Source organism: Bombina bombina, chromosome 6 (genome assembly GCF_027579735.1).
Source record: "Bombina bombina isolate aBomBom1 chromosome 6, aBomBom1.pri, whole genome shotgun sequence".
Classification (NCBI taxonomy): Eukaryota; Metazoa; Chordata; class Amphibia; order Anura; family Bombinatoridae; genus Bombina; species Bombina bombina.
The window spans coordinates 434175011-434200166 of NC_069504.1; the positions used below are offsets into that span (position 1 = coordinate 434175011).

Consider the following 25156-nt stretch of genomic DNA (forward strand, 5'->3'; position numbering starts at 1 on the left):
TTTTGCCATTCAGTCACGTAGATAGGTCCAACAAGTTAAGGACCAAACAGACTAATTTTCGTTCCTTTCGAAACTTCAAGAGTGGCGCAGCTTCATCTTCCTCTTCTACAAAACAAAAGGGAAATTTTGCCCAGTCCAAGCCAGTCTGGAGACCTAACCAGGCTTGGAACAAGGGGAAACAGGCCAAAAAGCCTGCTGCTGCCTCTAAGACAGCATGAAGGAGTAGCCCCCGATCCGGGACCGGATCTAGTGGGGGATCCCTGGGCTCTGGAGATTGTTTCCCAGGGATATCTTCTGGATTTCAAAGCTTCATCTCCAAAGGGGAGATTTCATCTCACAATTATCTGCAAACCAGATAAAGAGAGAGGCATTCTTACATTGCGTTCAAGACCTCCTAGGGCAGGGCTTCTATTCAAATCTGTTTATAGTTCCCAAGAAAGAGGGAACTTTCAGACCAATCTTGGATCTCAAGATCCTAAACAAATTTCTCAGGGTCCCATCCTTCAAGATGGAGACTTTTCGAACCATCCTACCTATGATCCAGGAGGGTCAATATATGACTACCATGGATTTAAAGGATGCTTATCTACATATTCCGATACACAGGGATCATCATCCGTTTCTCAGGTTCGCCTTCCTAGACAGGCATTACCAGTTTGTGGCTCTTCCCTTCGGGTTAGCCACGGCACCAAGAATCTTTACGAAGGTTCTAGGGTCCCTTCTGGCGGTTCTAAGACCGTGGGGTATAGCAGTAGCCCCTTACCTAGACAACATCCTGATACAGGCGGCAACTTTTCAGATCGCCAGGTCCCATACGGACATTGTTCTGGCATTCCTAAGGTCTCACGGGTGGAAGGTGAATGAAGGAAAGAGTTCTCTCTCGCCTCTCACAAGAGTTTCCTTCCTAGGAACTCTGATAGATTCAGTAGAAATGAAGATTTATCTGACAGAGCTCAGGTTGTCAAAACTTCTAACTTCCTGCCGTGCTCTTTATTCCATTTGTCGTCCGTCAGTGGCTCAGTGTATGTAGGTAATCGGATTAATGGTAGCGGCAATGGACATAGTTCCGTTTGCCCGCCTACATCTCAGACCACTGCAACTTTGCATGCTCAATCAGTGGAATGGGGATTACACAGATTTGTCCCCTCTACTAAATCTGGATCAAGAGACCAGGGATTCTCTTCTCTGGTGGCTATCTCGGGTCCATCTGTCCAAGGGAATGAGTTTCTGCAGGCCAGAATGGACTATAGTAACGACAGATGCCAGCCTTCTGGGCTGGGGTGCAGTCTGGAACTCCCTGAAGGCTCAGGGTTCGTGGACTCAAGAGGAGGCCCTCCTTCCGATAAACATTCTGGAACTAAGAGCGATATTCAATGCTCTTCAGGCTTGGCCTCAGCTAGCTGCGGTCAGGTTCATCAGATTTCAGTCGAACAAGGAGCCCCCTGGCAATGTTGGAGGTTTCAAAGATAATTCTATGGGCAGAGGTTCACTCTTGCCATCTCTCAGAGGTTCACTCTTGCCATCTCTCAGCTATCCATATCCCAGGAGTAGAGAACTGGGAGGCGGATTTTCTAAGTCGGCAGACTTTTCATCCGGGGGAGTGGGAGCTCCATCCGGAGGTAATTTGTCCAGTTGATCCAACTTTGGGGCAAACCAGAACTGGATCTCATGGCGTCTCGTCAGAACGCCAAGCTTCCTTGTTACGGGTCCAGGTCCAGGGATCCCAAGGCAGCGCTGATAGATGCTCTAGCAGCGCCCTGGTCCCTCAGCCTGGCTTATGTGTTTCCACTGTTTCCTCTGCTCCCTCGTCTGATTGCCAAGATCAAGCAGGAGAGAGCTTCGGTGATCTTGATAGCCCCTGCGTGGCCATGCAGGACTTGGTATGCAGATCTGGTTGACATGTCATCCTTTCCACCATGGACTCTGCCGCTAAGGCAGGACCTTCTACTTCAAGGTTCCTTCAAACATCCAAATCTAATTTCTCTGCGTCTGACTGCTTGGAGATTGAACGCTTGATTCTATCAAAGCGTGGTTTTTCCGAATCAGTCATTGATACCTTAATTCAGGCTCGAAAGCCTGTCACCAGGAAAATCTATCATAAGATATGGTGTAAATATCTTCATTGGTGTGAATCCAAGAGTTACTCATGGAGTAAGGTCAGGATTCCTAGGATATTATCTTTTCTCCAAGAAGGATTGGAGAAGGGATTGTCAGCTAGTTCCTTAAAGGGACAGATTTCTGCTCTGTCCTTTTGCCAGGCATTTTGTCAGGCTTTAGTTAGAATCAAGCCTGTGTTTAAACCTGTTGCTCCGCCATGGAGTTTAAATTTAGTTCTTAAAGTTCTTCAAGGGGTTCCGTTTGAACCTTTGCATTCCATAGATATTAAGCTTTTATCTTGGAAAGTTCTATTTTTAGTAGCTATCTCCTCGGCTCGAAGAGTTTCGGAGTTATCTGCTTTACAGTGTGATTCCCCTTATCTGATTTTCCATGCAGATAAGGTAGTGTTATGTACCAATCCTGGGTTTCTGCCTAAGGTGGTATCTAATAAGAATTTCAATCAGGAGATTGTTGTTCCTTCCCTATGTCTTAATCCTTTTTCAAAGAAGGAACGTCTATTACACAATCTTGATCTGGTTTGTGCTTTAAAGTTTTATTTACAAGCTACGAAAGATTTTTGTCAAACATCTGCTTTGTTTGTTGTCTACTCTGGACAGAAGAGAGGCCAAAAGGCTTCGGCAACTTCTCTTTCCTTTTGGCTAGGAAGAATAATTCGCTTAGCTTATGAGACTACTGGCCAGCAGCCTCCTGAAAGAATTACAGCTCATTCTACTAGAGCAGTAGCTTCCACATGGGCTTTTAAACATGAGGCCTCTGTTGAACAGATTTGTAAGGCGGCGACTTGGTCCTCGCTTTCATACCTTTTCTAAATTCTATAAATTTGATACTTTTGCTTCTTCGGAGGCTATTTTTGGGAGAAAGGTCTTACAAGCAGTGGTGCCTTCCGTTTAAGTTTCCTGCCTTGTCCCTCCCTTCATCCGTGTCCTAAAGTTTTGGTATTGGTATCCCACAAGTAATGGATGAACCCGTGGACTGGATACACCTTTACAAGAGAAAACAAAATTTATGCTTACCTGATAAATGTATTTCTCTTGTGGTGTATCCAGTCCACGGCCCGCCCTGTCATTTTAAGGCAGGTGTTTTTTATTTTTAAACTACAGTCACCACTGCACCCTATAGTTTCTCCTTTTTTTCTTGCTTGTCTTCGGTCGAATGACTGGGGGTGGCAGTTAGGGGAGGAGCTATATAGACAGCTCTGCTGTAGGTGTCCTCTTGCAGCTTCCTGTTGGGAAGGAGAATATCCCACAAGTAATGGATAAACCCGTGGACTGGATACACCACAAGAGAAATAAATTTATCAGGTAAGCATAAATTTTGTTTTCTTTATATTAATAAACCTGTCTGGTCATATTTTAATATACATGGATTATATTTTGTAATTTTTCCTGATTATTTTGATATGAAACATTATTATTATTATTTTAAAATCCATTTAAAATTGCATTTGATTAATTCCTTATATTCATATAAAAGCCAGCATATTACACACTCAGTACACCTCTTTCTGATTGCGTAAAACATATTACACGATTTATGGGACGACCACACGTGTATTTGTTAAATGCCTGAAAAAAATAAAAAGAATAGGTTACTAACATTGGACATTTTAAATTGACTGTATTGCTATTTATTAACTCAGCATATGTATCCCAATTTGTCCTTTAGATGTCTGGAAGACAGAAAAAAATATATATAAATATGTTACATATTTTAAAGTGGGACTATTACAATTACCATTCAATTCTCTGAATTGCATTATAGATATTTAATACAGTCTAAGGCATATATTTAATGTTTGATATTTAAACATAAATTGTGATTCAAAAATGAGTTCAGATTTCCTATGTGTATTTAGATCTCAGCAGGGATAATTTATTGTGTAGATGGTAAAAACTACAATTCTTTGAGCATGTTTGTATATTCAAACATTCCCACAGACAGACTGTCTTTTCCCCACAGGGGGCCTGTGAGTTCATTATCCATCTTGGGCAGGAAGCCCATATATGGGCATACACTTCTGAGGCTCCATCATGCTAATATTTACTTTGAAGTAACTGTCTGATCTAAGATTTGCAATACACAACCATATAGATGACCATCTTTTTGAAGTAATTTGTCTTTCTTTGAAATGACTGCCTGAACTTAACTAGACCATATGTCTTCCCTTTGTTCTCACCTGGATGCATTTTAATTTTGCATATTGAGTGGGGGAGGATTGAATTGTGGTCAGCCAAGCATCTAATGTCTTACAAATACATGAATCATTTGGTGTAGACAGCCATATATATATTATATATATATATATATATATATATATATATATATATATATATATATATATATATATATATATATATATATATATATATATTATATATATATATATATATATATATATATATATATATATATATATATATATATATATATATATATATATATATAGTATATATTTATATATACATTATTTAATAACATTCAGATACCCTGACATTCCTTACTTGGACATCATTGATGTTCAGGCCTCCTTCAGGCTTCCATCTTCTCAAAAGCCCATTAATTCCTCAGACCTTTGTGGGGGGGTGGTTTCTGGGGTTCATAATTGATTCTGTAGCCATGCATTGTGTCTGACAGATCAATGTCACAGCAGTGGCTTATGTCAATCATCAGGGAAGAACTTGCAGTTCATTAGTGATGAGAGAAGTGTCCCACATATTCAGTTTGTCAGAGCACCATCATTGCAGGGTTTCTGCCATCCACATTCTTGGTATGTATAATTGGAATGGTCTCTGACCTTTTCAACCAGGTTGTTAGATGTTGGGGTCTGCCAGATATATGGCCTCTCATTTCAATCACAAACTGCCTCAGTATTGTGCGAGGTCTCTGGAACCTCAGGCGCGTCTGATGGATGCCCTAGTGGTCCCTTGGTTGTTAAACCTGATTTATTTGTTTCCTTCATTTGTGTTGCTAACCAGAGTTATAGCCAAAATCAAGCAGGAGCAAGCCTCAGAAATTCTAATTAATCTGGCTTGGCCTTGCATTATTTGGTTTGCAGATCAGGGAAAGATGTCCTTGTGCCCACGGTGGAGGCTTCCTCTAAGAAAGGATATTCTTTCTCAAAGCCCTTTCTTTTATCAAGATCTTGCTTATTTGTTACACAGGTTAATCCTCCTCACTGGAGTGGCTTATGAGCCTCGCACAATCAGTGCACATAATATATAATAATCTGTTCTGTATCAACTCCATAGCTTGTAGGTATGGATAACTGTAATGTGCTGTTACAGCATTTTATTATTGCACTGTTGCTTGCATATGGCTGTGTTTAGCCCTTGCAAAGCATAATAGTTAAAGTCAGATCTAGAGTAGCTGAACATTATTATTAATAATAATAATTATTACTTATAAAGCACTGACAGCATCTGCAGTGCTATACAAAGTAAAGTACATTCATGTGGTACATACAATGCATACGCTAACAAGTACTGTAGGATAGGTAACATTTGTGAGGGTACGTTACCGCAGTAGTGAAACAAGAGGAGAGGAATGACCTGCGATTGAGCACAATCAATGATTGTAAAATTTATTCAAAGTCGCCTACAGGTAGAAAGGCTCTCAAGCTTACAATCTGAAGGAGAGGGAGTGACACACAAGGTGATAGGGAGGGAAATTCAGAGACATGGTTAAAGGGCCAGTCTAGTCAGAATTAAACTTTCATGATTCAGTTAGGGCATGTAATTTTAAAAAACTTTCCAATTTACTTTTATCATCAAATTTGTTTTGTTCTCTTAGTATTTTTTGTTGAAAGCTAAACCTTGGTAGGCGATATGCTAATTTATAAGCCCCTGAAGGCCGCCTCTTATCTGAATGCATTTGACAGTTTTTCACAGCTAGAGGGCGTTAGTTCACGTGTTTCGTATAAATAACATGTTGCTCACGCCTGTGGAGTTACTTATGAGAGGGCACTGATTGGCTAAAATACAAGTCTGTCAAAAGAACTGAAATAAGGGGGGCAGTCTGCAGAGGCTTAGATACAAGGTAATCCCATAGGTAAAAAGTCTATTAATATAACTGTGTTGGTTATGCAAAACTGGGGAGTGGGTAATAAAGGGATTATCTATCTTTTTAAACAATACAAATTCTGGAGTAAAGTAAATTGTGTTAGAATAAATTAATCTGTAAATGGGAGAATGTGTGCGCAAAGAGCAGCGGGAGAAAGATGCGGAATGATATTACATTGAAATTAGGGAGCGATATACAGTAGCTGTATTAAGAGAAATGCTGCAGAATGTGCAACTGCAGTTAATCCTTCATAGCAAACAGACCAACTGCCATAATACCTGAGAGCAATTAAAGGGACACTGAACCCAAAAAAATTTATTTTGTGATTCAGATAGAGAATTAAATTTTAAGCAACTTTCTAATTTACTCCTATTATCAAATTGTCTTTATTCTCTTGGTATCTTTATTTGAAATGCAAGAATGTAAGTTTAGATGCTAGCCCATTTTTGGTGAACAACCTGGGTTGTCCTTGCTGATTGGTGGATAAATTAATCAACCAATAAAAAAATGCTGTCCAGAGTTCTTAACCCAAAAAAGCTTAGATGCCTTGTTTTTCAAATAAAGATAGCAAGAGAACGAAGAAAAAATGATAATAGGAGTAAATTAGAAAGTTGCTTATAATTGCATGCTCTGTCTGAATCACAGAAGAAAAAAATTGGGTTCAGAGTCCTTTTAAGAGTTGTTATATAATAAGAATAAACATCAGGGTGATGGGTGGAAAGAGCTTTGTAAAGTAGAAGTTTGTATGCAGGAAGAGGTCAGATGCTTTAGGTGTAATGGGCTGTGTGAGTGAAGTGATTCTCAGCTGGGCTTTGTGAAATAGATGAATTTTGTTTGCAGACAGTGGTCAGATGCTTTAGGTGAGCTGGGACCAATGAGCAGCTAGCTCCCACTAGATAACTGCTGCCCATGAGCATACCTAGTTATGCGTTCACTATAAAAATTCACACACGCTGGACAGTGGATAATTCTACAATCTTTGACTTCTGGTTTCTCTGTTTTATTTCCTAGCTACAAGAGCTGAAGGTCCTCTCACACAAGACTCATACATTTCTTGACTTGCTGAGGACAAAGAATATTCGCACTATAACATTTTTATCAATCTTGCTATGGTAAGTATGAGGATATGACTAAACAAAACTAAGGTGCATTACTAGTCTGTGGGTTACATGTACAAGTCAATGCGACCTACATCACATCCCCTCCATATTACCCTCTTGTGCTTATATTTCTTTCATGTAATTAACAAGAGTCCATGAGCTAGTGACGTATGGGATATACATTCCTACCAGGAGGGGCAAAGTTTCCCAAACCTTAAAATGCCTATAAATACACCCCTCACCACACCCACAAATCAGTTTTACAAACTTTGCCTCCAAGGGAGGTGGTGAAGTAAGTTTGTGCTAGATTCTACGTTGATATGCGCTCCGCAGCAAGTTGGAGCCCGGTTTTCCTCTCAGCGTGCAGTGAATGTCAGAGGGATGTGAAGAGAGTATTGCCTATTGAATGCAGTGATCTCCTTCTACGGGGTCTATTTCATAAGGTTCTCTGTTATCGGTCGTAGAGATTCATCTCTTACCTCCCTTTTCAGATCGACGATATACTCTTATATTTACCATTTCCTCTACTGATTCTCGTTTCAGTACTGGTTTGGCTTTCTACATACATGTAGATGAGTGTCCTGGGGTAAGTAAGTCTTATTTTCTGTGACACTCTAAGCTATGGTTGGGCACTTTATTTATAAAGTTCTAAATATATGTATTCAAACATTTATTTGCCTTGACTCAGAATGTTCAACTTTCCTTATTTCCAGACAGTCAGTTTCATATTTGGGATTATGCATTGAATTATCATATTTTTTCTTACCTCAAAAATTTGACTTTTTTCCCTGTGGGCTGTTAGGCTCGCGGGGGCTGTAAATGCTTCATTTTATTGCGTCATTCTTGGCGCGGACTTTTTTGGCGCAAAAATTCTTTTCCGTTTCCGGCGTCATACGTGTCGCCGGAAGTTGCGTCATTTTTTGACGTTATTTTGCGCCAAAAATGTCGGCGTTCCGGATGTGGCGTCATTTTTGGCGCCAAAAGCATTTAGGCGCCAAATAATGTGGGCGTCTTATTTGGCGCTAAAAAATATGGGCGTCGCTTTTGTCTCCACATTATTTCAGTCTCATTTTTCATTTGCTTCTGGTTGCTAGAAGCTTGATGTTTGGCATTTTTTCCCATTCCTGAAACTGTCTTATAAGGAATTTGATCTATTTTGCTTTATATGTTGTTTTTTCTCTTACATATTGCAAGATGTCTCACGTTGCATCTGAGCCAGAAGATACTACAGGAAAACCACTGCCTGCTGGATCTACCAAAGCTAAGTGTATCTGCTGTAAACTTTTGGTAGCTATTCCTCCAGCTGTTGTTTGTAATAATTGTCATGACAAACTTGTTAAAGCAGATAATATTTCCTTTAGTGATATACCATTGCCTGTTGCAGTTCCCTCAACATCTAAGGTGCAGAATGTTCCTGATAACATAAGAGATTTTGTTTCTGAATCCATAAAGAAGGCTTTGTCTGTTATTTCTCCTTCTAGTAAACGTAAAAAGTCTTTTAAATCTTCTCTCTCTACAGATGAATTTTTAAATGAACACCATCATTCTGATTCTTTGGACTCTTCTGGTTCAGAGGATTCTATCTCAGAGATTGATGCTGATAAATCTTCATATTTATTTAAGATGGAATTTATTCGCTCTTTACTTAAAGAAGTACTAATTGCTTTAGAAATAGAGGATTCTAGTCCTCTTGATACTAATTCTATACGTTTGGATAAGGTTTTTAAAGCTCCTGCGGTTATTCCAGAAGTCTTTCCTGTTCCTAATGCTATTTCTGCTGTAATTTCCAAGGAATGGGATAAATTGGGTAATTCATTTACTCCTTCTAAACGTTTTAAGCAATTATATCCTGTTCCGCCTGACAGGTTAGAATTTTGGGACAAAATCCCTAAAGTTGATGGGGCTATTTCTACCCTTGCTAAACGTACTACCATTCCTACGTCAGATGGTACCTCGTTTAAGGATCCTTTAGATAGAAAAATTGAATCTTTTCTAAGAAAAGCTTATCTATGTTCAGGTAATCTTCTTAGACCTGCTATATCATTGGCTGATGTTGCTGCAGCTTCAACTTTTTGGTTGGAAACTCTAGCGCAACAAGTAACAAATCGTGATTCTCATGATATTATTATTCTTCTCCAGCATGCTAATAATTTCATCTGTGATGCCATTTTTGATATTATTAGAGTTGATGTTAGGTTTATGTCTCTGGCTATCTTAGCCAGAAGAGCTTTATGGCTTAAGACCTGGAATGCTGATATGGCTTCTAAATCAACTCTACTTTCCATTTCTTTCCAGGGAAACAAATTATTTGGTTCTCAGTTGGATTCTATTATTTCAACTGTTACTGGTGGGAAAGGAACTTTTTTACCACAGGATAAAAAGTCTAAAGGTAAAAACAGGGCTAACAATCGTTTTCGTTCCTTTCGTTTCAACAAAGAACAAAAGCCTGATCCTTCGTCCTCAGGAGCAGTTTCAGTTTGGAAACCATCTCCAGTCTGGAATAAATCCAAGCCTGCTAGAAAGGCAAAGCCTGCTTCTAAGTTCACATGAAGGTACGGCCCTCATTCCAGTTCAGCTGGTAGGGGGCAGGTTACGTTTTTTCAAAGAAATTTGGATCAATTCTGTTCACAATCTTTGGATTCAGAACATTGTTTCAGAAGGGTACAGAATTGGTTTCAAGTTGAGACCTCCTGCAAAGAGATTTTTTCTTTCCCGTGTCCCAGTAAATCCAGTGAAAGCTCAAGCATTTCTGAATTGTGTTTCAGATCTAGAGTTGGCTGGAGTAATTATGCCAGTTCCAGTTCCGGAACAGGGGATGGGGTTTTATTCAAATCTCTTCATTGTACCAAAGAAGGAGAATTCCTTCAGACCAGTTCTGGATCTAAAATTATTGAATCTTTATGTAAGGATACCAACGTTCAAGATGGTAACTGTAAGGACTATATTGCCTTTTGTTCAGCAAGGGAATTATATGTCCACAATAGATTTACAGGATGCATATCTGCATATTCCGATTCATCCAGATCATTATCAGTTCCTGAGATTCTCTTTTCTAGACAAGCATTACCAATTTGTGGCTCTACCGTTTGGCCTTGCTACAGCTCCAAGAATTTTCACAAAGATTCTCGGTGCCCTTCTGTCTGTAATCAGAGAACAGGGTATTGTGGTATTTCCTTATTTGGACGATATCTTGGTACTTGCTCAGTCTTTACATTTAGCAGAGTCTCATACGAATCGACTTGTGTTGTTTCTTCAAGATCATGGTTGGAGGATCAATTTACCAAAAAGTTCTTTGATTCCTCAAACAAGGGTAACCTTTCTGGGTTTCCAGATAGATTCAGTGTCCATGACTCTGTCTTTAACAGACAAGAGACGTCTAAAATTGATTACAGCTTGTCGAAACCTTCAGTCTCAATCATTCCCTTCGGTAGCCTTATGCATGGAAATTCTAGGTCTTATGACTGCTGCATCGGACGCGATCCCCTTTGCTCGTTTTCACATGCGACCTCTTCAGCTCTGTATGCTGAACCAATGGTGCAGGGATTACACGAAGATATATCAATTAATATCTTTAAAACCGATTGTTCGACACTCTCTAACGTGGTGGACAGATCACCTTCGTTTAATTCAGGGGGCTTCTTTTGTTCTTCCGACCTGGACTGTAATTTCAACAGATGCAAGTCTCACAGGTTGGGGAGCTGTGTGGGGATCTCTGACGGCACAAGGAGTTTGGGAATCTCAGGAGGTGAGATTACCGATCAATATCTTGGAACTCCGTGCAGTTTTCAGAGCTCTTCAGTTTTGGCCTCTTCTGAAGAGAGAATCGTTCATTTGTTTTCAGACAGACAATGTCACAACTGTGGCATACATCAATCATCAAGGAGGGACTCACAGTCCTCTGGCTATGAAAGAAGTATCTCGAATTTTGGTTTGGGCGGAATCCAGCTCCTGTCTAATCTCTGCGGTTCATATCCCAGGTGTAGACAATTGGGAAGCGGATTATCTCAGTCGCCAAACGTTGCATCCGGGCGAATGGTCTCTTCACCCAGAGGTATTTCTTCAGATTGTTCAAATGTGGGGGCTCCCAGAGATAGATCTGATGGCCTCTCATCTAAACAAGAAACTTCCCAGGTATCTGTCCAGATCCCGGGATCCTCAGGCGGAGGCAGTGGATGCATTATCACTTCCTTGGAAGTATCATCCTGCCTATATCTTTCCGCCTCTAGTTCTTCTTCCAAGAGTAATCTCCAAGATTCTGAGGGAATGCTTGTTTGTTCTGCTAATAGCTCCGGCATGGCCTCACAGGTTTTGGTATGCGGATCTTGTCCGGATGGCATCTTGCCAACCATGGACTCTTCCGTTAAGACCAGACCTTCTGTCACAAGGTCCTTTTTTCCATCCGGATCTGAAATCCTTAAATTTAAAGGTATGGAGATTGAACGCTTGATTCTTGGTCAAAGAGGTTTCTCTGACTCCGTGATTAATACTATGTTACAGGCTCGTAAATCTGTATCTCGAGAGATATATTATAGAGTCTGGAAGACTTATATTTCTTGGTGTCTTTCTCATCATTTTTCTTGGCATTCTTTTAGAATACCGAGAATTTTACAGTTTCTTCAGGATGGTTTAGATAAGGGTTTGTCCGCAAGTTCTTTGAAAGGACAAATCTCCGCTCTTTCTGTTCTTTTTCACAGAAAGATTGCTATTCTTCCTGATATTCATTGTTTTGTACAAGCTTTGGTTCGTATAAAACCTGTCATTAAGTCAATTTCTCCTCCTTGGAGTTTGAATTTGGTTCTGGGAGCTCTTCAAGCTCCTCCGTTTGAACCTATGCATTCATTGGACATTAAATTACTTTCTTGGAAAGTTTTGTTCCTTTTGGCCATCTCTTCTGCTAGAAGAGTTTCTGAATTATCTGCTCTTTCTTGTGAGTCTCCTTTTCTGATTTTTCATCAGGATAAGGCGGTGTTGCGAACTTCTTTTGAATTTTTACCTAAAGTTGTGAATTCCAACAACATTAGTAGAGAAATTGTGGTTCCTTCATTATGTCCTAATCCTAAGAATTCTAAGGAGAAATCGTTGCATTCTTTGGATGTTGTTAGAGCTTTGAAATATTATGTTGAAGCTACGAAATCTTTCCGTAAGACTTCTAGTCTATTTGTTATCTTTTCCGGTTCTAGGAAAGGCCAGAAAGCTTCTGCCATTTCTTTGGCATCTTGGTTGAAATCTTTAATTCATCTTGCCTATGTTGAGTCGGGTAAAATTCCGCCTCAGAGAATTACAGCTCATTCTACTAGGTCAGTATCTACTTCCTCGGCGTTTAGGAATGAAGCTTCGGTTGACCAGATCTGCAAAGCAGCAACTTGGTCCTCTTTGCATACTTTTACTAAATTCTACCATTTTGATGTATTTTCTTCTTCTGAAGCAGTTTTTGGTAGAAAAGTTCTTCAGGCAGCGGTTTCAGTTTGAATCTTCTGCTTATGTTTTTTGTTAAACTTTATTTTGGGTGTGGATTATTTTCAGCAGGAATTGGCTGTCTTTATTTTATCCCTCCCTCTCTAGTGACTCTTGTGTGGAAAGATCCACATCTTGGGTAGTCATTATCCCATACGTCACTAGCTCATGGACTCTTGTTAATTACATGAAAGAAAACATAATTTATGTAAGAACTTACCTGATAAATTCATTTCTTTCATATTAACAAGAGTCCATGAGGCCCACCCTTTTTTGTGGTGGTTATGATTTTTTTGTATAAAGCACAATTATTCCAATTCCTTATTTTATATGCTTCGCACTTTTTTTCTTATCACCCCACTTCTTGGCTATTCGTTAAACTGATTTGTGGGTGTGGTGAGGGGTGTATTTATAGGCATTTTAAGGTTTGGGAAACTTTGCCCCTCCTGGTAGGAATGTATATCCCATACGTCACTAGCTCATGGACTCTTGTTAATATGAAAGAAATGAATTTATCAGGTAAGTTCTTACATAAATTATGTTTTTGTTTTAGGGTAGGATTTTAAAGCAGGCGCTACTTACGTTAGCACAAGAGGAGCGACTTACTGCCAGGGGTTTATGTAATAGAGCAGCCTTACTGAATAACAAACAAATCACTTCTCATGTAACCCACTAGCAAAAGGACATTGTGAGCCTAAATAACATGATATATGATCAACTAAAGTCTAATACTGGCACTGTGTGAAATCACCTGTTGCCAAACGTCTTGCAGAGCTTTATGCGCTCTTGACACATTCTCTATCACACTATGGGTAATCACACATGCACTGTAAAAGCGGTCGTATTATTTCACTAAATAAAAGTGTCTCTTGATTTTTGCAGGATGATCATATCCGTGGGATATTTTGGTTTGTCACTCAACACCCCTAATTTGCACGGGGATCCTTATTTGAACTGCTTCCTATCAGCCATCATTGAAGTGCCTGCATATATTATAGCGTGGCTTCTCCTCCGGAACTTTCCTCGCAGATATTCAACAGCCAGCACGCTGTTCTTGGGAGGAGTTGTTCTTCTGTTTATACAACTAGTACCTTCAGGTTAGCTGGCAATTTCATTTATTATCATTTTCAGGAGACTAATTATGATTTATGTATTCATGTGGTTGGTATTAAATGCTGTCTTGCGTGAAAATACGTTACTAGTATTTCTGGATATTAAAAATTAGTGGGGGGTTTTCAACCTTACAGCTGCCCCTTAAAGACTACTTTACTTTTAATTGCTCATATTGGTCTATCTTAAATCTGTAGCATATTAATCATTTTTAATTTCCTATTTTAATAAAAGTAAATTACATTTATTTCATATAGGTGGCAAGAGTCCATGATCTGTTATATATGGGATATACAGTCCTACCAGGAGGAGGCAAAGTTTTCCAAACCCCAGACATACCCCAGTTTTAATCTTTGCCTCCTTAGAAGGTGGTTGAATCATTATGATGTGCTTGATTTCTTCAGTGAATGGTGCTTCAGAGCAGTTTGAAGCCCGGTTCCCCTCAGAGTACAGTGCTTGTCAGAGGGAAGTGAAGTGAGCGTCATGACACCTTGCTTTCGCTTTAAGGGAAAATCTTTTCATGGGCTCTCTGTAGATTCGGTCGCAGGGATTCATCTTCTCAATGGTAGAAATCTAGAGCGCAAAGTCAAAATAGTGTAAGATCACACTCACAAACATAAAAAGCAAATATGAACATTAGAAGTGAAACTTCTATCTCCCTTGGGACCGAGATCATATTCCCGGTAATGAGTTCTCTGTCTGCTTTGCGGTATCACGCTCACCAGCGTGTGACGTCACCACTTCCACAATACGATATTAAAAGGGAATTCACACTCGAAACCTCAACATGTTTCCGGGACGAAACTGGCTGCTTTCTCACAAGTAATGAGTGTGAATGAATGACCATGATTTATATGCACAAGGATTGAGCGACATCTAGTGGCCAATAAAACTATTGTTTACATAATAATTCTACATAAAGTGTTATGAGTTATATGCAAGAGTGATTAGGGCTGATATATGTCCTCCAAAAATATTTAAAATACATATTATACAAAAATAAAATGTATTATTAATTTTTATTGAGATGTTGAAGAATTACAGAAAATCAATACATTGCATTTTTCAAACGTATCATGCAGCAGATGTAATGAAACGACACAAGTATTGCAAAATATGACATTCTGTAAGAGTTGTTGCAGGATGATATAATACACTAAAATATAGGATTGTCTCAAAATATAATAGTCTGTATGGAGAAATTAAGCAAGCAATGCCGCACCTAATTTTTAAATTTTTTAAACAATATATAGTTATATATCCCCTCAAATATAATTAAGTAACTAGTGAAATGTTATCCCCAAAAAGTAAGCAAGGGCCTCTCATGGACCCCTAGAATGTTAATTTAACTGGGGGGTATTTCAGGGGAGTTAAAGAAAAATAGGATTTTCAAAGGATGCATTTTCCTATGCTTATCTAGTAAGCAATATGGGGGGCAGGGTTGGTGGACAAGTACTATGGGAGCTAAAATAACTGTATAGCATATAGTGTACAAAACAGGTAGATATGAGTTGTTAGGTTGCAATATAATTTAAGTCAAGACACGTTTCATATTAAAGTAGCATACTAACTAATGACAATATTCGTAGCCGAAACCAGAGGGCTATATTCCTTGAGAGTATCTATTAAATATAAATCAGGCAGAAACAGAAATCGGACTATCAATCCCTTTATTTATTAAAGGGATATTCCAGCCAAAATTGGAAACCACATTGGGTGCATTTCGGTATTGAACAGAAGCAATGTTGTAATATTCATGCATTAGCAAAAATGCTTCTAATAAAAGCTATAGTTGTTTCAAAAGTGTATTTAAGTATGCACCGTGCACCAGCATTTTAAATACAGCACTTGCTCAGAGAGCCTAAGGTGCTTGTACCATCTGTTAATGACTCAATTTGTTCATTGCTGACATAATACAAGCTCCAGTAATGATCTGAGCAGCTGCATTATTTAAAATGTGGCTGCAGTAACAATATCTAGCTATGCTTCACATGCACGTGCAGAGAAAAACGTTAACACTAAAACAGTGATAACGTTTACTAGAAACATTATTGCAAATATGTTTCTATTGAAAGATGTAATAAATCTATCTGCATTTAAATTTTGACAGGAATGTCCCTTTAACTATTACTTCTCAAAGTAGTTAATGGGATCGTAAATTGGTGTATGTCTGATGGTAGGGTATATTAAAATGCAATACAATAAGACTGCGCCAAAGGAAGTATTTGTAGAAATATCTGTAGGGAGCATGAGCTATGAGTGTTACATAAAATCTCAAGCGTATAATTTTCATAAAATCTAACACTCGGCATCACAATTTAAAGCATTTTGGCATACAACTAAAATTATCTATTATCATAATAGGAAATCATCCCACCTGTTAATGGGTCACTCATGTAACTTAGAGAGGGAAAACTAGTAATGCTTAATAACCATTCTTATATTTCAATAAGTAGAATAGCGTACATTATAGGTATTTTCAACATATGACATACTACTGGACCGACAAAATGTCACAAGATAAAGATGTACTGGCATATTGTATACATCTGATGCTTTATAGAGTAATCCAGCTTTAGCATGACTTTGTATAATTCTGTAAATTATGTAGCTATCCCTGCAAATGTAAATAAGAGCATACTGTCATCTAGGTCTCTAATAGAAAACTATACGTAACTATTGAAAGAGAGAAATTCCATGGATGTTTATGGTTGTAGTATAAAGTTAAACAAAAATATGCCATCCCGGCCGCAGACAGCACATCTTCGTCCTTGCAAGATATTAATACAACCAAGCAGTATAGCGTAAATTTAGTTATAGCTGTTGCGTGAAACATAAAGGCCTGGCAGTCACATGAACATTATATATTGCGGTTATATACACAGGGCTGCAATAAGTGTATATATATTGAACTAGATAGGAACATTAGTAATATTCTCAATTATGACAAGGTTATGTCTGATAAACTTTCAAGCAGACTAATTTTTGCTATGTAGTAAGTCTAAGACGGTTTCATTACCTCTTGTTATAAGTGCTTATTATTAGTCAGTAGGTAGGCATAGTTACTAAAAAATCTACACTACAAAAATTATTATACAGGTTCACTCTAAACCAATGAATTACTGACTGAGCATTGGGTCAATTCCCGACTATGTCTAAACTGGTTTAAGTCACTCCCAGCTGGAGTCATCAGACATATTAGGCAATAAACAAGTTTTAAAGATTCATAATAGGGCAACATGTATCATGTTTTAATATAGATGCTAGAGAAAATAACGCTAGGAATTTATGTAATCAAGTAAATGAAGAACGGTGGTCATATGAGTCTCTTAGTTTGTCAGATAACACATTATCATAGTAAGAAACTCTGAGCAGATTTCCCTGACCATAACATGTTAAACTTGCGCCATTGGTAAATTTGCTGCTGTCGTCAATATCAAGTTCAGTGTGGAGCATTGCTGTCCATCATGGTTTCTAGCTTGTATTAGATGGATAATTTGAAATATCTTGCCAGGTTAGCTCATGAGAACATTAAGCCTGGCAAATCTGTGGTGATTATCTGTTGCAGTCCGTGGATGTTAAGGACTGATGTAGTGGAGCTTATTGGAATGGTGGCAAGTGTTCCTTGAAGATTGCCCTGTGTCTCCTACATAACCAGCACACTGCTGCCATGATTCCTTCTCGTCCCTAAGATGATCATAAGAGGTGTGGGCCAACACTATAGGTAGCAATAAATCACACTTCTTGTCGGGTTATTCTGTTCCTCTTCATCCATAGTATTACATATAGTATAGTGCAATGTTCTATTACTGTTGTAGGCTGGTTTGCCTGCTTGTTGGAGGGAGCCAATATGGCCGCACACCCTCTGGGGAAAAAATGTATCCGCATATCCGCCATTATACGTAGTAGACGCGGGGTTTCCATAATGAAAACCTATATGCAGATCATCCACTTGCGTGTGGGCATTGTTGCCTATTGCTGTGTCTTCAATAATCTTGCACATTGCCTGCTTTAGGCTGTAGAAGTGATCATGAAGGAACTGAGCCATCTCAGACTCCCATACTTTCAAGGCCTCCATCATGGTTATATTTTTGTCAAAATCGCAGATCCAGGAATGTCCGCTCAATCTCCCGAATTCTCTTAAAGCACTCCCAAGTGCAAAATGGATCCACTTTTAGTGCATATGGGCAGTGGCGTCACTAGGGTTGGTGTAACCCGGTGCGGTAAGTTATGGTGTCACCCCCCCAGAAAGCACACACACACAAAAACACTCAGACACACTTAAAAACATACTCAGATGCACACACAAACACTCGGAAACACACTCAGACACACACACAAAAACACTGAGACACACACAAAAACTCAGACACACACATACAAAATATGTAAACTGCACTGCATTAATTATAAAGCTCATGCCTAGAGCTGCTCCCTGGCTCAGCAGAACATCAAATGAAAGATAAACAAAGCACCCTAAAATAAATCACTGAAGAAAAGGTTTAGGCGTGCAAACTATGAAAATTCTGCTCTCTGACTCTGTTCCAAGTCTGTCAGTGCACAGCTCTAGGCCGCATGTCACTGAGCAGTGAGCACAGATAGGCAGGCAGGTTTAGGCTAGCAGCGCAACTTTGCAAGCCCCACGGCACGCCCACAACATTCATAATGAAATTGGGAAGGGGAGGAGCAAAGTACAAACAAGCAAAAGCAGCCGGGAAAACTATTTGTTGAAATTGCAGCACTGGCTCAAGGGGCAAAAAAATTGTGTGTCTACAACTTCCCCAGTCCCACTAATGTTCACAAATGCCAGCCCCTCTAATAAAATAATCTATTCATCTCAACATTGTATTTCTTTGAATTTCAATAAAATTAAAAAAAAAAAAAAAAATTGTGTCACCCCCTGGAGGGTGTCACCCAGGTGCGGCCCGCACCCCCCTCGTGACGCCACTGCATATGGGTTATTTATATGTATATAGACCTTTTATAAATCAAGTTAGAGCCGGAAGCTCTTCGCAAACACGTCCTGTTCCTTTTAGCAGCTGGCTCTGCCCCCTACATATACAATTTGATAAATCATTTCATATATAACATACTTCTCTCAAAAATAATTACAAATATTCTCCCAAGAAATATATAAATGATTATAAACCTAAAATTGTTTAGCACAATATGAAAAATATTTTTTCACTCAAAAAATATATATGTACTCTACAATATGAAATATTAAACCACAATTTCACAAATATATTCAAAAGACTGGATTCCTATAACTCACAATCTCTGTAAGCAATTCATACAAATTAAATAACCTTTTCATATAAATGCTGCAATGTCAATATCCACATTGAGTCCTCCAGGGTCAAGGGTATCCAATTTGTGGGTCCAAAATGTTTCCCTTCTTCTTAAAGTAACTTATCGATAACCCCCTCTGGTATCCTTGGGTACTATCTCAATACCTTTGATAGTTATGGAAGATGGATCACAATTATGTTTTTCACTGTAATGTTTAGGAACACTATGCTTCAACAATGGTTAATATTGGCATAGTGTTCACTAAATCTTTTGCTCAAACATCATTTTGTGTGACTTACATATAGTAGGCCACACCCACATTGTAGTAGATATACTACATGTACTTTTTACAGGTAATAAAGTTTTTGACCTTAAACTCTTCCCCTATAGCTTTAAACACTATAACTGATCTCTGAGGTCTACTCTTATGACATTTATAGATGACACTTAATTTAAAAAAAAAAAAAATTAAACCTCTTCACGTTTACATTTAGTACCCTTGTCTTTCAACTTACTAGGTGCTAAAAGGTTCCTTAAATTCGTATTCTTTTTGAACACTATATTGGGTTTCTCATCTAGATAATTTTCTAATAGTGGATCGCTCTTCAATATAGACCAATATTTGGTTAAGATTCCTCTCACTTTAGCTACACCCTCCCCATATTGGGTGATAAATTTCACAAATGTGTTTTTTCCTATTTCAGGATTAGTATTCATCTTCTGCCTCCCTTTACAGATCAACGTTCTACTCCTATTCCATTACCTCTGACCAGAACACATTCTACTATTCAGTTTTAGGCAACATCATGCACTCTATCAATAATTGAAACCATAATATTAAAGAAGATGTTTCAACAGCAAAATCATTTAAATTCTAAGACAAGAAAAAGAATGGTTACATTGCAAGTGTACTATAAGAGCTGCAAAGTTCTTGCACATGGAAACAGCCACCAGAAAGTTATGGAAGGCATTTCTTATGCCTCACACTGGAATTTCGCACCCCAATAATAGATGCAACTAATTGTCTAATAGGTCATTTGGAGGAGAAAGATTGTCTAGTATAGTGTTATGCCCTGCAGTTTTTCAACAAACCAAAATTAGCTAAAGTTATTCTACCTAAACTAACCATAGTAAGGACATTGCGGTACTATATATTTTATTTTATTGATGCATTATAAGAAGAATATTTTGTCTTTGAACCTGTGAATTGTAAATAATATGGTAAGGCACAGCACAATTTTACCATACATGCTTATTCTTGCACTGTTAAAGTAAATGTCAATTTTGATGCTAAATTTTTTAAAATTCGATTAAAAACAGGGGCACTTTAATTAATCAAAATTTACATTTCACTCCTGTTGTGAAAAAAAACTTACCTTTCTCCTGTTAAGTGTGGTCAGTCCACGGGTCATCATTACTTCTGGGATATTAACTCCTCCCCAACAGGAAGTGCAAGAGGATTCACCCAGCAGAGCTGCTATATAGCTCCTCCCCTCTACGTCACCTCCAGTCATTCTCTTGCACCCAACGAATAGATAGGATGTGTGAGAGGACTGTGGTGATTATACTTAGTTTTATACCTTCAATCAAAAGTTTGTTATTTTATAATAGCACCGGAGTGTGTTATTCCTTCTCTGGTAGAATTTGAAGAAGAATCTACCTGAGTTTTTTCTATGATTTTAGCCGGCGTAGTTAAGATCATATTGCTGTTTCTCGGCCATCTGAGGAGAGGTAAACTTCAGATCAGGGGACAGCGGGCAGATTAATCTGCAAGAGGTATGTAGCAGCTTATTATTTTCTGACAATGGAATTGATGAGAAATTTCTGCCATACCGATATAATGTAAACTCAGCCTTAAATGCAGTAGCAGCAACTGGTATCAGGCTGTCATGTATGTATATTTTACACTTCAGTATTCTGGGGAATGGCACTTCACTGGAATTATACTGTATGCATAAGACTTTAGCCTAATTTGCAGGGACTAGCAACAGGCTTTTTAATAACACTTAATTTATTTATGTTAAACGTTTTTTGCTGGCATGTAAAATCGTTTAATTTTCTGAGGTACTGGGTGAAAAAATGTTTTGGGCACTATTTTTTCCACTTGGCAGTCGTTTTTATTTAATTTATGACAGTTTACTGATCTCTCTCACTGTTGTGTATGAGGGGGAGGGGCCTTTTTTTGGCGCTTTTGCTACGCATCAAAAAATTCAGTCAGAAGTTTGTCTTCCCTGCATGATCCGGTTCATCCCTACAGAACTCAGGGGTCTTCAAAACTTGTTTTGAGGGAGGTAATCACTCACAGCAGAGCTGTGAGATTGTAGTTGACTGTGATAAAAAACGTTTATTTCTGTATTTTTTTTCTGCTATCAGGGTTAGTTATCCTTTGCTAATGGGAGCAATCCTTTGCTAAAAGTGTGTTGTTTACAAAGATTTGATGCTATAACTTTTCAGTTTATCAATTTTCAACTGTCATAACTTTTTCTGTGCTTCTTATAGGCACAGTACGTTTTCATATTATAGTAAATTACTTGAAAAGTATTTCCAAGTTGCTAGTTTATTTGCTAGTGTGTTAAACATGTCTGATTCAGAGGAAGATATCTGTGCTATATGTGCTAAAGCCAAAGTGGAGCCCAATAGAAATTTATGTACTAACTGAATTGATGCTACTTTAAATAAAAGTCAATCTGTACAAATTGAACATATTTCACCAAACAACGAGGGGAGAGTTATGCCGACTAACTCGCCTCACGTGTCAGTACCTGCATCTCCCGCTCGAGAGGTGCGTGATATTGTAGCGCCGAGTACATCTGGGCGGCCATTACAAATCACATTACAGGATATGGCTACTGTTATGACTGAAGTTTTGGCTAAATTACCAGAACTAAGAGGTAAGCGTGATCACTCTGGGGTGAGAACAGAGTGCGCTGATAATATTAGGGCCATGTCAGACACAGCGTCACAATTTGCAGAACATGAGGACGGAGAGCTTCATTCTGCGGGTGACGGTTCTGATCCAAACAGACTGGATTCAGATATTTCAAATTTTAAATTTAAGCTGGAAAACCTCCGTGTATTACTAGGGGAGGTGTTAGCGGCTCTGAATGATTGTAACACAGTTGCAATACCAGAGAAATTGTGTAGGTTGGATAAATATTTTGCGGTACCGTCGAGTACTGACGTTTTTCCTATACCTAAGAGACTTACTGAAATTGTTACTAAGGAGTGGGATAGACCCGGTGTGCCGTTCTCACCCCCTCCAATATTTAGAAAGATGTTTCCAATAGACGCCACCACACGGGACTTATGGCAAACGGTCCCTAAGGTGGAGGGAGCAGTTTCTACTTTAGCTAAGCGTACCACTATCCCGGTGGAGGATAGCTGTGCATTTTCAGATCCAATGGATAAAAAGTTAGAGGGTTACCTTAAGAAAATGTTTGTTCAACAAGGTTTTATATTGCAACCTCTTGCATGCATCGCGCCTGTCACGGCTGCAGCAGCATTTTGGTTTGAGTCTCTGGAAGAGACACTCGAATCAGCACCATTAGATGAGATTACACACAAGCTTAAAGCCCTTAAGTTAGCTAACTCATTTATTTCGGATGCCGTAGTACATTTAACTAAACTTACGGCTAAGAATTCCGGATTCGCCATTCAGGCGCGCAGAGCACTGTGGCTTAAATCCTGGTCAGCTGATGTTACTTCTAAATCTAAATTGCTTAATATTCCTTTCAAAGGGCAGACCTTATTCGGGCCCGGGTTGAAAGAAATTATCGCTGACATTACAGGAGGTAAAGGCCATGCCCTGCCTCAAGACAGAGCCAAACCTAAGGCTAGACAGTCTAATTTTCGTTCCTTTCGTAATTTCAAAGCAGGAGCAGCATCAACTTCCTCTGCACCAAAACAGGAAGGAGCTGTTGCTCGCTACAGACAAGGCTGGAGACCTAACCAGTCCTGGAACAAGGGCAAGCAGGCCAGGAAACCTGCTGCTGCCCCTAAGACAGCATGAATCGAGGGCCCCCGATCCGGGAACGGATCTAGTGGGGGGCAGACTTTCTCTCTTCGCCCAGGCTTGGGCAAGAGATGTCCAGGATCCCTGGGCATTAGAGATCATATCTCAGGGATACCTTCTGGACTTCAAATCCTCTCCCCCAAGAGGGAGATTTCATCTGTCAAGGTTGTCAACAAACCAAATAAAGAAAGAGGCGTTTCTACGCTGCGTACAAGATATTTTATTAATGGGAGTGATCCATCCGGTTCCGCGGTCGGAACAAGGACAAGGGTTTTACTCAAATCTGTTTGTGGTTCCCAAAAAAGAGGGAACTTTCAGGCCAATCTTGGATTTAAAGATCCTAAACAAATTCCTAAGAGTTCCATCGTTCAAAATGGAAACTATTCGGACAATTTTACCCATGATCCAAAAGGGTCAGTACATGACCACAGTGGATTTAAAGGATGCTTACCTTCACATACCGATTCACAAAGATCATTTCCGGTATCTAAGGTTTGCCTTTCTAGACAGGCATTACCAGTTTGTAGCTCTTCCATTCGGATTGGCTACGGCTCCAAGAATCTTCACAAAGGTTCTGGGTGCTCTTCTGGCGGTACTAAGACCGCGAGGAATTTCGGTAGCTCCGTACCTAGACGACATTCTGATACAAGCTTCAAGCTTTCAAACTGCCAAGTCTCATACAGAGTTAGTACTGGCATTTCTAAGGTCGCATGGATGGAAGGTGAACGAAAAGAAGAGTTCTCTCTTTCCACTCACAAGAGTTCCCTTCTTGGGGACTCTTATAGATTCTGTAGAAATGAAGATTTACCTGACAGAAGACAGGTTAACAAAGCTTCAAAATGCATGCCGTGTCCTTCATTCCATTCAACACCCGTCAGTAGCTCAATGCATGGAGGTGATCGGCTTAATGGTAGCGGCAATGGACATAGTACCCTTTGCACGCCTACATCTCAGACCGCTGCAATTGTGCATGCTAAGTCAGTGGAATGGGGATTACTCAGACTTGTCCCCTACTCTGAATCTGGATCAAGAGACCAGAAATTCTCTTCTATGGTGGCTTTCTCGGCCACATCTGTCCAGGGGGATGCCATTCAGCAGGCCGGACTGGACAATTGTAACAACAGACGCCAGCCTACTAGGTTGGGGCGCTGTCTGGAATTCTCTGAAGGCTCAGGGACAATGGAATCAGGAGGAGAGTCTCCTACCAATAAACATTCTGGAATTGAGAGCAGTTCTCAATGCCCTTCTGGCTTGGCCCCAGTTAACAACTCGGGGGTTCATCAGGTTTCAGTCGGACAACATCACGACTGTAGCTTACATCAACCATCAGGGAGGGACAAGAAGCTCCCTAGCAATGATGGAAGTATCAAAGATAATTCGCTGGGCAGAGTCTCACTCTTGCCACCTGTCAGCAATCCACATCCCGGGAGTGGAGAACTGGGAGGCGGATTTCCTAAGTCGTCAGACTTTTCATCCGGGGGAGTGGGAACTTCATCCGGAGGTCTTTGCCCAAATACTTCGACGTTGGGGCAAACCAGAGATAGATCTCATGGCGTCTCGACAGAACACCAAGCTTCCTCGTTACGGGTCCAGATCCAGGGATCCGGGAGCGGTTCTGATAGATGCTTTGACAGCACCTTGGACCTTCGGGATGGCTTATGTGTTTCCACCTTTCCCGATGCTTCCTCGATTGATTGCCAGAATCAAACAGGAGAGAGCATCAGTGATTCTAATAGCACCTGCATGGCCACGCAGGACTTGGTATGCAGATCTAGTGGACATGTCATCCTGTCCACCTTGGTCTCTACCTCTGAAACAGGACCTTCTGATCCAGGGTCCCTTCAAACATCAAAATCTAATTTCTCTGAAGCTGACTGCTTGGAAATTGAACGCTTGATTTTATCAAAACGTGGTTTTTCTGAGTCAGTTATTGATACATTAATACAGGCTAGGAAGCCTGTTACCAGAAAGATTTATCATAAGATATGGCGCAAATACTTATATTGGTGCG

General features: G+C 39.5%; 1 protein-coding gene across 1 annotated transcript in view; it reads left to right on the forward strand.

Moving 5' to 3' along the window:
- Positions 1-25156, forward strand: part of LOC128663050 (organic cation/carnitine transporter 2) — a 295715-nt gene that overhangs the window by 224222 nt on the left and 46337 nt on the right. The window contains exons 6-7 of the mRNA XM_053717190.1: positions 7189-7289; positions 13614-13828. Coding sequence (XP_053573165.1) covers positions 7189-7289; positions 13614-13828 — 316 coding nt within the window. The remainder of the gene's footprint in view (positions 1-7188; positions 7290-13613; positions 13829-25156) is intronic.